Raw genomic sequence first — 18,400 nt, forward strand, 5'->3', positions numbered from 1 at the left:
ATTAATTAAATTCCAATACATAAGGTAAGAGAATAAAAATAAATTTATAAAGTTACAAATGTGCTTATTATATTTTAATTGAGTTATATATTTAAAAATTATTAGTTGAGTAAAATTATTTAAACATTCAATAAAAAACAGAAACATTGTTTTTAAAATTAACTTAAAATAAAATTCTTCAAAATTTAGCCAAAATAGTTAATTTCTTCCAAATTAACTATAAACTAAAAATCTTGGAACACGCCTATTTTAAACAGTTGGGAAAGGACAGCATTTTGCTATGATGCAAAAAATAGTAGTAAATTTATTCCTAGAATATATTGATATTTTATAATGTTAGCAACTACTTTAGTTTTAAAATTTTGTAGATCAAAATATAAACATTTATATCATAACAGTATTATGGTGAATGTCTTTATTTTCTTAAGATAAACAAAATAAATGAGTAACCAATTCTCACCTATTTGGGGGGAGGGGACAGCTGAGAATATTGGCCTTTAATGAGTTAAAATAATGAATATATTTCAGGGTTTGTTACTTCTTAACTAATTTTTCTAACTTAATTAGAAAAATAACAAATAAAACTGCTTTATCACAGTGACATTTCATAAACACGAGGATTAAAAAAAAAAAAAAAACTGCTTTTACTAATTCAGATATTTGCACTTTGTTTCATTAAAAAAATTACAATCAAAATTTATAATGGAAACAAAACTTTTTATACATAAGAAAAAAATATAAGCATCTTCTGATTTACAAATGTCTAATGTTTGGAATAGTATCTAAGAATTCAAACAAAGATGTGTTGTAAACATACTGATTACAGCATGCATTAAACAGCAAATATGCATTTTTGGAAAAAAATAAACAAATAAGAAAAATTATGCAATTCTGGGAAATTACTACTAACAATTCAGTTAGCATAGTAAAATACATTGTTACTTTATATAACATTTTCTTAAAATAAGTAGGAATGAAAAATTTTGCAAAAATTTTACTATCTGACATTGTAAATAGTTAAGTGGAGCTATTTTAAACAATAAAAACAAAGAATACTTTTCATTTCTCTCAAAAACTGAAAAAGTTTCGTTTCTTCAAATTCTATTCTCAGTTAAAAATTTCTCAGTAAATCTTCTCGTACATGTTTTATATTCTTAATTTGTTTGCTTTGTAAATATTATAAAAATATAAACTTTTAGGCTGTTTTTAAAAATAATTTCTAATCTCTTATGATTGTAGCAAAAATACAGTTGTTATTGAAGATTTAATAACAATTTGACTATTTATAATTTGGTAACAATGAATCAGCAAGTTTAGTCCCAATATAAAAATAGCTTGCCAAATTTTTCCTTTCAAAAAAGTATAGCAGAAAATACAACCTTCGGAATCGAAATTTAAGCTCAACTCGCAGTGGCTTTTGTCCTTTAAGAGATGCAGTTATCACTACATAACACTGGAATTTGGATAAAAGAATTTAGTAATAATAGATAAGAAAATAAAACAAAAAAATTCTGCTAATATTATTAAATATATATATTTTAAAATTGCTAAGATTTTCTTTCACTTTTTTCGTTTAGACATCTTTCCATTTCTTTGAAAAGTGCTAAGCGATACGCTTCATAGTTCATCACAATATTTTCCAGTTCTTGTCTATAGAGACGATTTAACATTGCTTGGTAACAATCTAATTCAGGAAGTTTGAAGAGATTCCACTAAAAATAAATAAATAAATAAGATATAATGAAATCTCAAACTTTTCACACAACTTTTCACAAACTTTATACAAATGTTTAAACAAAATTTTTTTTACAAAAATACCTATCATATTTTCAGAACAAAATTTTCTATTTTACACAGACTAATATTAACATTAGTACAACAACAGGAACAATATTACAATAGAAATACAAAAAAGAATCACTACAGCCAGGGCCGGATTAACCTATAGGCACACTAGGTACGTTCCTAGGGCCTACGAAATTCAGGGGCCTACGAAAAAAAAAAATCAAACGTAGTGGAATCAGAAAAACAGTTTAGTTTTTCTGATTCCATTCCGTTTGATTTTTTTTTCTTTTCACGATAAATTTCGCACTCAATAAATTCTTTTTATTCATAAATTTTATCATTAGGTTTTTTTTTTTTTTTTAAAATTCCGTTGATCTTGCCTTGTTCCGGGTTTTAATATTTATGCTAGTGCCTTTTTTAACTATCGTTTCGGTTCGATAATTTTCAAGTGTTTTGATTTAGATTAATAAGTTTTCCTTTTATTTTATTGTCCCCCCCCCCCGTTTAATTAGGTATGAAATATATTGCGTTATTTAATCATTGGTTTTGTTTATATAAGTTAATTTAGAAATTGCAATTATTTTTAAAAAATAAATATGAGAATTTTGTATTTTTTAAACTTGTTTTTCTTGTCTAAACTTGTAAATTTTTTATTCTTTTAAATGTTATATTTCTACCATTTTTTTTTCTCTTTAAAGTTAGGAGTACCTTTCTTTTTTCTCTTACTTTATGCATTACACTTGTCGGTATTGCAGATAAAGTTCGATAAACAAATTCGTAAATTAAAATCCATATTAATAAAAGTGTAAAAAAAAAATATGCAAGAAAATTTCAGCATATATTTGGAAAAGAGGAGAGGAGAGGGGGAAGGAGGTGAGGGCCCAAAAACGGCTATGCCTAGGGCCTACGAAAGGTATAATCCGGCTCTGTGCCTAGGGCCTACGAAAGGTAGAATCCGGTTCTGACTACAGCCAATAAATGTTTCAATGACATTCGAAAACACTTAAAATCTAATTCATAGAAAAACAAAAGTTTTACTATATAAATCTCATTTAAGATCAATTTTAACATGTGCTTGTGAAACCTGGACCGTATCTTGCACGGGTGAGGTTGCGTTGTGTATCTATGAGAGAAACGTCTTGAAAATTATTTTTGGAGGAATTAAAAAAAAAAATGGTGTGTGGCTTTGAAGAACAAATTTAGAGCTTTATTACTCATATAATGAACCTGACATTATTAACTTCATTAAACGACAAAGAATAAAATGGACAGGCCACATGATCGGAATGGATGAAGACCGTTTCACAAAATGAGTTTTCAATGCCAGACTAGTTGGCAAACGAGAATTTGAGATAGATAGATGGCCTAGAAAAATACATTTTGGTCTTAAAAACTAAAAACTGGAAAACGCTAGCAGAAAAAAAGGTTAGACTGGAAAAAATTTCTTGAGAAGACCAAGGCTCACACTGGGCTGTCAAGTCATTGATGATGATGAATAACATTAGTATCACATATTTTAAATGAAGATTAAAGTAATAATTACACATACTTTAAATTTACCAATACTTTAAATTTAAAAGAAATGTAAACTAAACACAAAATATCTTTAGATACATTTTACAAAATTTAATTTTCATAAAGTTCCTATTTTTTTTATACAAAAAAATATTACTTACTTTGTTGGAGTAATAATAAAATAGGGGGAAAAATATGGCAAAACATTATATCAATTAAAAAAAAACTAAGAATAACAATTACAAAATATCTAATGCTACTCATTAAAATTTTGTGGTTTGTGCAAGAAAATAAATTGAATAAAAATTATATTTACTTTTAACTTGTAATCGAATTCTGATGGCGCCTTTGAATACACATATAACCAATGTGGAATTTCTGTAAAATACACAAAAAGAATTAATATTAAATAACAGATTTATAATAAATAAAAGCCAATTAAAGTATAAGCTATTGAATTATATTATTTTAAAAACACAAAAAGATATTACAAATTAAGAAATAATACTGTATAAAAGATGTATACATTATATACAGATGTATATATAGATGTGTACATTACAGTGTATACAAGATGTATACACTGTATACTGTATAACAGATAGAGTGTAGAACGTACTTTATATAGAGTAAAACTACTATTTACCTTCAGTAAGATAAGGATTTGCAGGAACTATCACATTATGCTGATGAAAATTTGTATGCCGGGGAGGTGGATAGCGATTCTGGTTCAGCAAAGAAGCTTGATATATAATGGCACTATTATGACCATATTGAGGGGCACATGGATGCTCATATTGAGCTAATTTTGTTATATGGCTACAGAAAAATAAAATGCATTATAAGATAATTGCATAAATATTCAAACAACTATGATCACATGTTACTTTAGAAAGATATTTTTTCTTATACACACAAAATCACACAGAAATTTCTGCAATAATTACACTGATTTTATCTGAGTTTAGAAACACACTTCAATTATCTTCTACAATTTTTTTATGACACAGAAGTAAGCAGAGATACGTGGATGTCTGGGGGTAAATTTCTCGTTTAGATGCCCCTGAAACAAATGCAGGCATTGGAAGCCAAAATAAATAAATAAATAAAAATAATAAAAAGATCTATTGATAAAAAATCTATTATTATAAAAAAAAAAAAACATCTGCATGATATTTATTTAAATTAAAATCCATAGATAAAATTAATTTTTTATATAAATATATACAGATATTACTATGTGATCATAAAATTATTTTCAATTAAATATCTGTATTTCTGGTTGGATATATATACAGTGAAACCTCCTGTTATGGACACTCCTGCAAAACGGACGCCTCTCAATACGGACATATTTTTAATTCCCCGGGAATCTTCTATGAATAAACCATTATGTACATTCTCCGCAAAGCGGACACTCCCGTAACCGGACGCGGACAGTCATTTTAATCCTGAAACGTTGTTTTTTATCTCTACAAACCGGACACTACTTTTTCTAAATAAATTGCAAGCTAAAAAAATTCAACTTTTCACCATTTTTAAAGCATGTAAATAAAACTTTTTGCCTTATCCATAACTAAAAATATTGTTAAGCTATTTCACCACCGAAAAATCAATCTTTCTCCTGTCACCTTGCCTTATCTTTGTAAAGAAAGGAGAGAAAATGGTACTGCACTCCTGAAATAATTCTGACATCGGCATCTTTTGATCTTTTCATCTGGACCACACAGGTTATGAGACCCCTCAAGTTGAAATGACTTCTCTCAATGCTTCTTCCCCATTGAAAATTTCTTTAATTTTCTTATCAATTTGAAGACTGTATTTAACACAACTGGGGTAAAAAAAAGAGAACAGAAGTATAATCTTTGAGGTGTTTATATAAATGAAACATTTATTCAGACACTTGATAGCTGATCAATTGTGAATAATCATCTCCATAGGTCCTCATGACTTACAGGTATGCATTACTTTTTTTTCTGTGAATCATGGGAGGTTTATTTTCCAAGAAGGTATTAACCATGTTCCCTATCAAATGATAAGTAGGTGTAAGGGGATGTGAACCTAATAATTGAAACGGACTGAGGACAGTACGCTCCTATTTGGTATCATATGTCTAACTTGAGTATCTATGCTAATAGGAAAATTATATTTATTTATCTGTAGCTACATCCAGAATTATGTATTTATATCAAACTTCTTTATATATTCTTTTTTATCTTTCTTATTGTTTAAATAAATATTCTTGTAGATATTTACAGTATCCTTGTAGATATTATTTAATTATTTCTACATCTTTGAGAATATTCCAAGAACAATTTTCGGTGTTAAATTTCGTTATTAGAGTACCCTTCTCGTAAACGGACAACTCTCATAAACGGACAAATTTTTTGGTCCCATGAATGTCCGCTTAACGGAGGTTTCACTGTATATATATATTTCTTTTTAATGTAAATAACATTTTAATTTTATTGCTGAATTTTCTCTTAAGTATTGTAATGTTTTAAAACTTCATCATTTAATTTACCAGAAAATCATAGTCTACATAAAATATTTTCCAAGAGCTAAAATATTACTAAGTGAAAAAATTTAATTATATAATAAAAAACATTAATAGATTTAAAGTCTGTATTTAAAATTTTAAAGTCTGTAGTCATTCACTGGATGACTCCTTTTGCTTCATGCTGTTACCCCTTTGATCATATACTATAGAAAAATGTAAATAATCATAGTTACACTTATTCAAATTACAACTACAGTGCCCACGGCTTATTAAAATCACATCTATGCTGAGAATATTTCATTTTATAAGTGGCTGATTTTATAAACTAGAATGTCTAAACTTAGGAAGAAAAACACGATTTTCAAACTTCACAAATACATTTGAAGCTAAATTGATGATTAAGACTTATATTTTATTTTTACTGAATCTATATTTGATATTTTAATTTAATATTATCTAAATCTAGATTTCTTTTCATTTACAGAAGGATTTTAAAATATTAATACATTTGTTTGATTATGAAAATTTAAAATTCAATGTGGTTTGAAAGTTATAACAGTTATTGTAAACTTTCAATATTTCCTTTTCTTTGCTCTTAAGTTCATTTTGATATAACAAACGTTTTTCAAATATCTTTTGAAGATAAATTTACCTTATTGAATAAGAGATTATCCTTAGCACTGAATGATGATAGGTATTCTAGAACTTTTCATAATTCCTCTAGAACTTTTCATAAAGTTTTCATTTGAATTCCTTTACAATCCATGCATAATAATTTTTTTATTCACAAACTTCCATTTCCTTAAGAAGTGAAATTTATGTCTGTTACTTAATTCTTTTAGTTGGTAGGGGGCACAATGAAATTTGTTATTTATATGCTTTCAAAACTTCAGAAAATCCAAAATTCCAATTGCCCATAACAAAAAGCAAAGTTTTTAATTATTTTAAACACATGCCCAATAAAATTCAATTTTATAAAACAGAAAGAAATCATGATTTTAATAACGAATGGTCTTAGCATGTTTTGATATTGTAATAATTCCTTGCTGATTTGATATTTAAAAGCAGATGACTTTACATTGTTGTGATTTTATTAGTAGCAAACTTTGTATCACTCTAACATGGGAAATATGCATCTCAAAAATTCTTACTAAAACAAAGTTAAGCCTTGCCCTGGATAGGGTACAAATTAGCCTTCAAGTCTGCCCCTTGGGTAAAATAGGTCCCATTAAAGTTACTGTTTATTAACTTTTAAACTAACAAAAACTTCCGAGCTTATATGCAATTATGGTGTAACCCATAATTGCATATAAGCTCGTACTATCCTCCCAGCTGGGATTTGATCTTGGGCCCTCTTAGGTGAACAGCCTAACCGTAACACCACAAATATATATAAGTAGGGAAGTTTTTGTTAGTTTAAAAAAATGAACTGAAACTTTAATGGGGCATATTTTATCCTAGGGGCAGATTAGGTGGCTATTATGAGCCCTATCCAAGGTTTTCAAACAAGATCTTTAACTTAAACTTAACTTTGTTTTAATAGGTATTGTAAGCAGAATATTAAAGAAATTAGATACATACTTGACATAGTAAACACCATTATCAGGAGATTCAATTCGTTCCCACCCAGTAGGCAAGCCTTCTTTTTCAAGAGGATGACTCCAATGTGTTGTCTTCGTATTATGATCAACATAATACTTTCTACCTCTCATTGTATAATCAACAGACCAACCAGGAGGTAAAGGCAATTCATTAGGAGTAGAATAGCAGGCTCCTGCACTAGAGGGAAGGACAGACACTGAAGATGAGGCAGCAACAGGGTTTGGAATCGCTTGCTGGTGACTCTCTACAGCTGAGAGATTTGCATGCATAGGCAATACAGCCATTGAAGAATGTTGAATGTTGCTACTGCTAGCAAGTGACTGGGGTACTCTTGAAGTCGTAACAAATGCGGCTGAATATGCAAGCTGTGAAGCATTGTCTGGTACGTTTTGATATGTATGATTATACATTTTTTCTAAAAAGAAAATAGAAATAGGCATAATAAGTACATTTTAGATGCATTAAAATATAATGCTGAGTTGCCCACATTTAAAATCATTCAGAACAATTGAGAAGTGCTTCAATGTAAGTAATTATTTTCTATTAGTGCTAAACTCAGTAGCAGAATTCACTAAGTGAATCTGCTGCACTATCTGCATAAATCCAAATTTGTTTGTGATCTCAACGTAGTCAGGCAGATACTATTATTGTAAAAATTTAGCTTAATCTAAAATCTAAGTTGTAAAATTTCAAAATATAAGATCTCTTTTACATAAATACTTTATAATGTTTAAATTTAAGGTTAATTTAAAAATTAGTCTGCAGTCAAGTAACAATAAAAAAAAAAAAATCTTGACTTTTTGTTCTTTAAGGTGTTCTCTCAATTTTTAGAAACAAGTTTAGAATGGTTTTAAAAAGTAGTGGCAGCAGTTATACCAATTTGTTTATTTTTAAAAAAATAAAAAACAACTTTAATGAAAACTAATTTGCAGATGTTGTAATAATTGGCAGCACCTGCTGCCTTGTTGGAGCATTTCTATTAGTAAATCTTGAGTACTACTTTAAAAAGATTTCAAGACTGAACTTATTTTTTGACCAATTAGCATAGCCTAGCAATAGTAATCAGAATTTTTCAGAAATTTACAGCTCACTTTCTATGAGAATGGCCCACATATTATAATAACGACTAGGATTTTTTTTAAAAAAAACACATTTATTTTTCTTCATTTTATTAATTAATTTTTACAGCAAACAAAACAAAAATAGCAGTTAATCTTGTGTTTTCTTTTTCTAATCATAATTTAGCTTTGCCCAACACATCAAAATGTCGGTAAAAAATTACAAACTCAAGCAGATTCAGATCGAACAATCCAAATTTTGTGTACACAAGATTTCAAGTTCTCAGTTCCACTTTTCGTGGTAGTAAGACATCATTATTTGATCACTTACAACAATTATTTAAAAAAAAAAAAAAAACAATTTTTTTTTCCATTTATTTTAACAGAATTTTTTTCTACATTTTTTAAAGTAAAATGGAACTTTTTAGTTATTTATTTTTAAAAAACTTAATTAAAAAAAAAATGTATGCAAATATATTAATTGCTGGTCGGAATTCAGTCCATTTCTCTCAATACTGATTTTAGTCCTCGGGAATGAAGAATGGCACCAATGAGGTAGGAAATATTTTGTGTAAGTACTGTAAAATCAGAGAGTTAATTTTTAAATATTTTTTACTTAAACATGAAAGTACAAAATTTGTTAATGTTTTTGGAATCAAAAATAAGAGCCTTAAAAATGAAGTGAAGATTATGATTCACATAAAGATAAAATTTGCAAAATTTTCAAATTTGCTTTTCTTACAGAAACAGAAGAGAAATGGGAATAACTTACGAGATATTATATTAGTGTTTGGAGTAGCTATGGATGGTTGCAAGTGAAATTGTTCATTAGAAGTTTGATGAAAGTTAGGAGAATACTGATCTCGAATTTGTTGATGATATAAATGGATTTGGATACTATCATCTTGTTTATATGCTATTTCAGGAAGATGATTTTCAGATTCAACACTTCTTTGACCTGGAACTTCAATTATAGAAACAGCCGCAGGCACAGTAACACATCTCAGATTTGGATTGCTGTCTTCTTTACTTTTAATAGGAATACCATCTATAGTCAAAATGAGAAGAAAAATGAGTATGGTTTCATACACTTTATAAAGTTCATTTAAGAAATTTTTTATGGGAATACTAAATGATAAAACTTTTTAAGTTGATGGGCTAAAATCATTTTTTGAATAATCAAAATTGATAGATAATAATAAATTACAGCTAAAACCGATCAATCCTCATAAGATTGATTGGTATGTAATAACAAGAGAGTGGCTCTCAAGTGGATTCCGGTCCACTGTGGAATCCAGGGAAACGAGGCGGCCGATCTTCTGGCAAAAAAGGGAGCCTCTGTCCTACAGAGATTTAATTCTAGACTCCCTTTCTATAATATCAAATGCCCCATAAAGAAAATATTCAAGACCTCTTTTCACGATGAACTCATAAATCCTAATTCCAATAAACCATGGCTTAAACAGATTGTCAATGTCTCTCAGTGGCCTAGGATGAAATCTGTTGCCATGTTTCGTCTGATAACTGGCCAAGATTGCCTGAAAAAACATCTGCGCCACATCAACGTGGTTTATGATCCCTTTTGTACATTGTGTGACCTCCACAAGGTTATGGACTTGTCTCACCTGTCTAGGTGCCCTGCTCTCCTTCGGAAATCTATCTGGGAACGCTACTGGACTGCTCGCTCTTATTTATAGATTTATTGTTATCTTTTTGATGCTCAATCAGAAATTCTTGTTTAGGTTATAATACAGTGAAACCTCTCGGGAGCAACCACTTTCCGTTTCACAGTAAAATGGTAGTTGGCCGCTCTTAGGGGTTACCTGCATTGACTTCAAAATTATTACTGAAGGAAAATGACTTTTCACTGACGAATTTAATTTTAGTCATTGTCATTTTCTTGGTACAGAAATGCCACTTCTGCTGGTGTCATGAAAAGAAAAATCTATGAATTAAATTTAGCATCTATAAAAATGATCTTCACTGATATAATAATGTGCAAACACAAATTTACCAAATATGAATGATAAAGATACTTTAAATGAATAAACAATTATGTTTTTTTTGTTTAAGTTTGCATTTAACTTTAAATCATAAAAATGAGTTAGTTTTGAAAAGAAAAAAGGTTTGTTTGAGATGCTTGCTTCTTCTATAACTTTTTTTTCTAATTTAACTTTAAGCTCTGAAAGTAAATCATTGATAGAGCACTCTGACAGTAACATGAGGTTGCATCGCAAAACGAATTCTCTAAATAAGAGTTACACACAAATATTTAGAATACATTTTAATCTACTTATTTGTTTTATAAAATTTTTTGTTTTGATATTTTTTTTTGCGTTTCCTTATTTGACCTTTTCTGCACTTGGTGAAGATATTTGTCCGGTCGCTGGGAGAGGTCTTAATGGTCCCTATTTGAGGTTTTCCTCAATACAAAGTCTATGGAAAAAATTCTGTGCTCACAAAAGTGGTTATAAATTGAGGTGGTAGCAACATGGAGGTGGTATTTCCTGGAGGCTTCACTGTACCACACACTTATTGAAGTTTAACTTCGAGATTAACAAACTTAAAAGTTACTAAAAAGTATATAATAATACGAATTTACATTAATTCTTTTTATTTTATCACATTAAAGGCACAAAATTCCACTTCAAAATAAAATATACCTTGCTCAAGACTGCCTAGAATTTTTACAAGAATCTAGAAACTTTTGCCAGAATGTAAAAATTGAAATATGAGAACTTGATATTCATGTTTTTTTGTAAATTTTATATTTTTTGGGTTTACGACTACTAATGTTCTACTCCATAGGCTTTAATTTTGAACCCAATCCAGAAGACAAGGGAACTCCTGGATCAAGTATTAGGAGAAATTTGCCTTCGTGGACGACATTTTGATGGAACTAATCCGCATTTGCTTCACATGGATTTATTCAGAAAATATGCGTTTTTTTTTTTCACCTGATTTTGTGGCACAAATTATGTTCAGCACTAATTAATTTAATTTTATTTTATAACCGTCGTTGAACAGCCTACCCAATTTTATGGGTTTACGACTACTAATGTTCAACTCCGTAGTCTTGCAATTTAGAACCCAATCCAGAAGACAAGGGAACTCCTGGATCGAGTATTGGGAGAAATTTGACTTCGCGGAGGAATTTTTGATGAAGCTAACCAGCATTTGCGTTACATGGAGAGGAAGACCACGAGAACCTCCCACGGTTAGCCTGACGGCAAGTGGACTCTAGCCCATGATTGGTCTACCACAGGACATTTCAGCACTGTGGTCAGTGCAAGCCGGATGCGGAATTCGTAACAACCGCCCATTGCCAGGATTCGAACCTGGTTCACCTCATTGGAAGGCGAATGCTCTATCCCCTGAGCCATTGGGGCTTTGATATTCATAGTCAACAAATTTTAAAATTATGATTAGTAATTCAAAGAATTGAAAAAAAAAAGTAAAAGTTTTTACCATTATCTACTTCACAAACTCTGCAATCATTCTCTGAACTTGAATTTTTAACATAATGATTGACATATATGTGTGATTCATATCGAGGCAAATGAGATGCATGAGCTTGAGATGTAGCATCAACAACATTAGAGGAGTGACCAAAAGTATTTAAACGCATGAAACTCTCAGCTGTATTGGGAATGAGTCTGTAAACAAAAAATTAGATTAAGAAAAATATAGTGTTTATAATGGATAGTAAAATAAAGTAACAAAGCACTTTGAAATTTTAAATTACCATTAACGTTAAGGAGATTAATAATACTAAATTTTAAAAAATGCTAACATAGAACAATATAGCTCAATGTAATTACACCTGCAGTCTAAATGAAAATAAGACATTATAAGATAGATAGCTGATTTATGGGTGCACAAAAAAAATGCATAAGTGATACTCATGATTTTAAATTTTACATACATTTTTACAAAATATTATTAAATAAATGTTGAAAATACTTGAACTAACAGATTGAGGAAAAGTAGTAGTGTTTTATTTGATTTAAGTAGACAATAAACCCTTTTTTATCTTTTATTAAGACATCAAAAGAAAACTGGCATAATATTAGAGCTAAGACTAAATTACAAGAAAAATTATAGCCAATTTTAACTAAATGGATTTTTGCGTATTCAAGGATTTTTGTTTGACAAACATTTGAAATTCCCAAACAAAATATTATAATAGCAAAATTTAAATATGATGAACTTAAATACCTGAAAATAAGTGAAACAAAAATTGAAATTTTCAACCAAAGAAAAAAATATTAACAAACATATTTTTCTCTTTGAAAAGAAATTAAAAGAACTTAATGAGTGTATGCAAAATACTACGTAGAGATCCCCTGAAAATGTTAAAACATTTTGGTGGAAGTTCATTCGTGAGAACATCAGCTGAAGTAAGGTTAAAACAATGCATTATTAAATTTAAAATAATAAATAACTATTTAAATACTACCAGTATATTTTAATTCGAACATAATATAAATATAAAAAGTATTAAAGTGCAATTAAATTGAAAAATTCGATTATTTTACATAAATTTCTACAGCTAAACTTGAAAAACTCTAAACTTGAGACAGCTTTGCTGAATTGTGCAAGAGTAACATAAAAACAAATGAGTAATTGATATTGATTGTAGACAAAGGAAACATTGATGTGGGAAAACAATTTATTATGATTGTTCAAAATTATTTTATTTGTCTTTGTTAATATGATAAGTTAAAAAAGAGGAATAGCTAATTGAAAATCATATTAAATGGTTATTTCATATTATAAAGAATTTTTCTCGTCTTCATGTCAGGGTTCAATTTTGCAAACACATATCTAATAAATATACAGATTTTTTTCTAGTACTTAACTGTTTGCTAGGTACAAGACAAAGTTTTATTAAAATTGCCTAACTTCATCTTCAGGAGATAAGCATTTAATGTATAAGTTGGTTGTTTATTTCGCACTGACCTGTTTTTTGTAGCTGTATGCCACTTAAGCCATTGCACAATTATGTTACTTAAGTATTTTAATAAACAATTTTATAACAACTATACCTATTTTACAAAATATTTAATTTTCAATGACTGATATCAGTAAGAGTTTCAAAATAATTAACTTTACACGTAACTACCCTCGTAAAAAGATAACCAAATTACAGATGAAATTATAGGCTCTCCTTTTATCAATAGGTATTAGAAACAAATAAAAATGAAAATAAATATAGCATTTTTTGTTTTGCTTTGTTTAGAACACAATAGTTTTTTTTTTTTCAATTTTCTTTGCTAACAAGCTTTTAAAAAAAATCTTAATGGTAAGAACATACAGACAAACAATATAAAAATTCAATAAAAAAATATATATTTATAAACATTAATTTCCTTACTGTAGGTATATTTAAAAACATTTTTGATTTTAATTGCTAAAATTTACTGACCTTGAAGGTTGTTCTATTTTGCTCCCCTGAGATATTTTGCCAGTAAAAGGCTGAGGAGTAGGAACTGGATTGAAGGATGGTGTCGGCAATCCCCGTTGAGCACCGATTGACAAATTTGGATTTATCTGCAAGACTGGACTGGGACGTTGCAATGGACCTATATTGGTACTTGCTAGGGCACTTTGTGTATTTACTTTTGCAGCATTAGAAATTTGGCTTTGGGATGCTTTAGCACATTTTTGAGCTAAAGACATCTGTTGAGGGGGAGGAACAGGTCTGGGAGTTTCCTTTGTGCTTTTATCTGAATTTTTTCGTGTGAGTGAGATAATTCTTTTCGTTGGAGGTTCTGGAACTGTTGTCCAGACATTTAAAACTGCAAATAAAATAAATAAATAAATAAGGTATTATAAAATAGGAACAGTATTATTTTATAAGTTCTGTGTTAAATAAAAAAATAACAAAAATATTAGCAAAGAATGTAATTTTTGACTTAAATTGGTTTTTACAAAATTTAAGTTTATTAAGTCCAACATTCTAATAAAGAGTTCCTAGGTTGGATCATGAATAGCATTTCATTGAAAATACTTTCATAGTTAAAACAAAGACTAAGCAATGTTAAGATTTTGGCATTGTGATGTATCGTCACGCTAACATCGCGATATTTTGATGCATTGTAATGTTCAGGTATATTAATGTTTTATATTTGGTAAATTCGTAATTAGTAAGTTTCATTTTTTAAAAAATAATTGTGCATCTTTAATATTTAAAGACACGGATGTAGCGGTAAAAAACATTAGACAGCTGGATTGATTGTAAAGAAATCAACAACACACGCACAAATAAAAGAACTCCGTTCCGTAACTAAGTGATACAACAACACTTCGATTCTCAAGTACAATCAGATCCTTCATGTCAGTAAAAGGATGAGTCACGATGAAAAAAAGATGGGGAAAGATAATGATCATCGCTACAGCTATCATTACACACTTAAGGAGGATAATGCTTTGTGTGCGAGCTTCAAACATTGATATACTATTGGGAACAATGCTCAACATTGCGCTTGTAGACATCGATGCCAAAGATGCATCTAGAAATATCATACACATCACACTAAATGACAATTTCCGAAGCTTTGGAACATCGGATTGGCAATAATTGCTTAGAATCAATGTTTTCCAATGCATCGATTTATCACCCAGTCCTAGTTAAAACTTGTTATCGTTTATGAACTTAGAATTTCTAGTTTCTTGTATTTCACAAATCAATTACCTCCTTTCAAAAATTCACAATTCTATAAGTGTTGAAATAACCAATCTGTTTCAAACAAGAATGATACATTGTAGCAAATATAAGGTTGAGGATTTTTTCACAGTGATCTGTCGTAAATACAACAATCACATAAGCGTCAAATGGATTTTGTACTTGCAAATTAAAAAAATACACATGAAACAAGCACGGAAAAAAAACCATGAATAACCAATTGCATTCTTCGCGTTGGTAATTTTTTGTAATTTTTCTTTTATTTGTTTCTCGTTGGCCACTACTAGAAGCTGTCGAGATTTGTTGATTATTCTGCTGCAGATCACGATTTGGAAATCGTTACAAAAGACAATTTTTTGAAGAAACTTAGGTTAAAGTAGATATTAATGTATAATAATCTCGTTTGCGAGCTATCAACATTATTCTCATTAGACAAAAGAAATTAAATTAACGCATTATATTGGAAATTATAATGAAAAAATATAATTAAAATACCTGGAATATCAGGGGGGGTGTCTTTCTTAACATATTTTCCAGCAACACCATCACTAAGATATTTTAAATCTTTTTTCTTTGAAGACAACATGATATTTAAGCACTATATACAATCAGCGCATGCTAAAATGTGAGAAACAGCATCTAAAAAGGTGAAGAATTCCATATTTTATATTTATCTTTTTCAATGAGCACAGAGAAATGGATAGCATAAAAAGTTGGTACTAGTAAGAAAAAGTTCTGGGCATCAAAAGAAAAAAACATTATGCATTTGTCGAAATCTTACAAAAATAAATAACAGGAATTATATCATGCAATGCAACACTGTAAATTTCGAAACATTCATTTATACGAGATAATAAATAATATTGCATATCAGACGTTTCAGTGCATTAAACATTTACAAGGCTTACATTTATAACTTTAATGGCAGGCCTTAATTTATAAAAACATAACACAATTTTTGTCCTTTAATAATGAGAATTTTTATGCAAAATAGTATATTTACATCCATTATTTGAGATATGATATATGTATGTTGATCAAAATTTGTAAACAAGAGAGCAACATCGTCAACAATGTTCTAATCACGGTTACGTCTAAAATATTTCAAATATGTTGGCTTAGCATTTGGGAAATTATTTTTTTCTTTGCATAAAATAAAAGCTATGAGATGGTAAACTTTTGTAAAAGAAAATGAAACCATTGAAAAAGTGTTTTGAAACATAGACTAAATTTTAAAATTTTTTAAAAATTACAATATCGATGATTATCTTTATAATCTGAATTGGTGGAATTTTGGAGCGAAATTGAAGCATATTTGTTTTGATTAGCTGCAAATCCGAAAGTGTTCATGAAACTTGAATTTCAGAAAATAAAATACTAAAGTTATTACTTTAAAAATATGTCTTGTTCTCTTGATAATGCTATACCCTCATTACTTTTCGAGCATGCTTGTAAAAATAGTTATAATAATACAATTGCTTGTAAGTATATTGAAATTACTTCTTTGAAACTGATTAAATTAAATTTATGTTCTTTATTAATTTATTTCCCTGATTAATTTGTTTTTTATTCTATATATTCTGTTTCTCCATCATGTTTATAGTAATTGAATTAAAAACGGATTGTCTAATTCTAAATTCCACTGGTAAAAGGAGAAAAAAATATTGCTTTTTTTAGTTTTTCATGGGCAAAGCTTGACTATCATTAGGGAGATTTCCGTATCGTGATCTGTGGCAGAATTCCCGTCAAGTCTTGAAAACTTCTGGGCAGAGCCCCGCTAGAAACTAAAAGAAAAACATCACAGAAAAGGACCAATTAGAAAGATATAATTCCTTGGCGATTGTAGTTGGCGAGACAGATATATCCCCGCATTCTTCATAATTTCAAATTTGTCTGAGACTTCAAAGCAGTCAGACAGGGATTATTATAAAAATTAAGCTTAATCTAACATAATAATTTGTATTGAGCATCTAATATAATAGTGCAGTGTTTTCACTACAGTGCGAGAACGCGAGAATCTCGCATATATTTTTCTTTTCTCGCATTAAAAAATGATTAACGCGAGAAATTCGCGCATTCTATAAACCAATTTCAAAATTCAGGAATTTCTTGCATTTTGAAAAAAATTTCTCATTATGCCAATTAGAATGAAATCCGTTTCGCTTTTCTTCCTGGATCTTTCATTATTTTCAACATCTGCCCCAATATCTAGCTTCCCTATTTACCAGTATTGTTCAGAACTTTTATGAACAACAGAACACCATCCCTCGGAACCACGGAGCCTCTTTCAGAACGCATTTCTCTGCAACCACGTGTTTACCGTACGTAAGGTTTCTCCATGTAAGAAGTTCAAATTTTTTGCGCATTAATGTAAGATGGACAAATACCTTGTAAAGGCAATATCTTCTACTCCGAAACGGACAAATGAAAATGAAACAAATGTGGGTAGAAACGATCAAAACGAAACAAATACGCATTTGAACAACATAATGAGAATAGCTGATGAAAAAGTAGATGTAGAACATTTTCCATATGATGATGCAAAAAAAATATTCAATGCTTTAAAAATTAGAAGATGTTGAAAATGTATTATAATTAAAGAAATGATTTTTTTTCAATTCTCTTTGTGTTTTTTTTTTTTTTTAATTTTTAGGTATCTCACTTAACTTTTTGAAATCTCACCCTGTTTTCGAGAAAGGGTGAGAAATTCTCACCCGTTTTTTTTCTGTGATGAAAACACTGTAGTCTAACACTATTTGCAACTATTAAATGTAATAAAGTTGTTCACTAAAACTTTATTGTTTAGGGTGACCTGGGGTAATTCCTGATCAAAAAATGCAAACATCTATTTTGTGAAAAAACTATTCAAGATGGAATTTTAATATTTTCTGGAAGTTTGAGGCTATATGAGATGAGTCCAATGCTACCTTCTTTTGTTTGAAAATCTAATTAGAATTTAAAAGATTTTAAATTTTTAGTGATCAGGAATTACCCCGTCTCTTGATCAATTCTGGGGTAAATCCTGATCATTTCTGGGGTAATTACTGATCACCAGTTTTTATAGTAAATGGGCTGTTTAAAAATAACTATACAATGGTAATTAACAAATAAGACATTAAGATCAAACAAATAAACCAAAAAGATATGTTTAAGCAGCTAATAAAACTGTTTATTTAAAATCAGGAATAAAGATTAACACTTCAGCTCTGGCAGCAGCTCTCACACTGAAATTTTCATTTTCAATCATTAAAA

The 18,400-nt window shown here is 29.2% G+C and overlaps 2 protein-coding genes across 3 annotated transcripts in view; one reads left to right on the forward strand and one right to left on the reverse strand.

The window, feature by feature from the left end:
- Positions 1-256: 256 nt before the first annotated feature.
- LOC107436371 (scaffold protein salvador) lies at positions 257-16,265 on the reverse strand. Of its 2 annotated transcripts, none has more exons than XM_016048066.3 (9): positions 16,057-16,234; positions 15,644-15,787; positions 13,889-14,261; positions 11,929-12,116; positions 9,233-9,508; positions 7,382-7,817; positions 3,947-4,119; positions 3,617-3,678; positions 257-1,712 (listed from the first exon to the last, which is right to left on the reverse strand). In XM_016048066.3, exons 2-9 carry the CDS (start codon positions 15,732-15,734, stop codon positions 1,548-1,550), a joined length of 1,764 nt encoding a protein of 587 aa, XP_015903552.1. In that variant the 5' UTR covers positions 15,735-15,787; positions 16,057-16,234; the 3' UTR covers positions 257-1,547. The 2 variants fall into 2 exon arrangements, with proteins under 2 accessions (XP_015903552.1, XP_015903551.1); XM_016048065.3 differs by having other exon boundaries at positions 263-1,712; positions 16,152-16,265.
- Positions 16,266-16,432: 167 nt separating this feature from the next.
- LOC107436370 (uncharacterized) overlaps positions 16,433-18,400 on the forward strand; it is a 15,226-nt gene continuing 13,258 nt past the window's right edge. Inside the window, exon 1 of the mRNA XM_016048064.3 lies at positions 16,433-16,629. Coding sequence (XP_015903550.1) covers positions 16,548-16,629 — 82 coding nt within the window. The 5' untranslated portion in view covers positions 16,433-16,547. The remainder of the gene's footprint in view (positions 16,630-18,400) is intronic.

This window comes from Parasteatoda tepidariorum, chromosome 6 (assembly GCF_043381705.1).
Source record: "Parasteatoda tepidariorum isolate YZ-2023 chromosome 6, CAS_Ptep_4.0, whole genome shotgun sequence".
In the NCBI taxonomy this organism is placed as follows: Eukaryota; Metazoa; Arthropoda; class Arachnida; order Araneae; family Theridiidae; genus Parasteatoda; species Parasteatoda tepidariorum.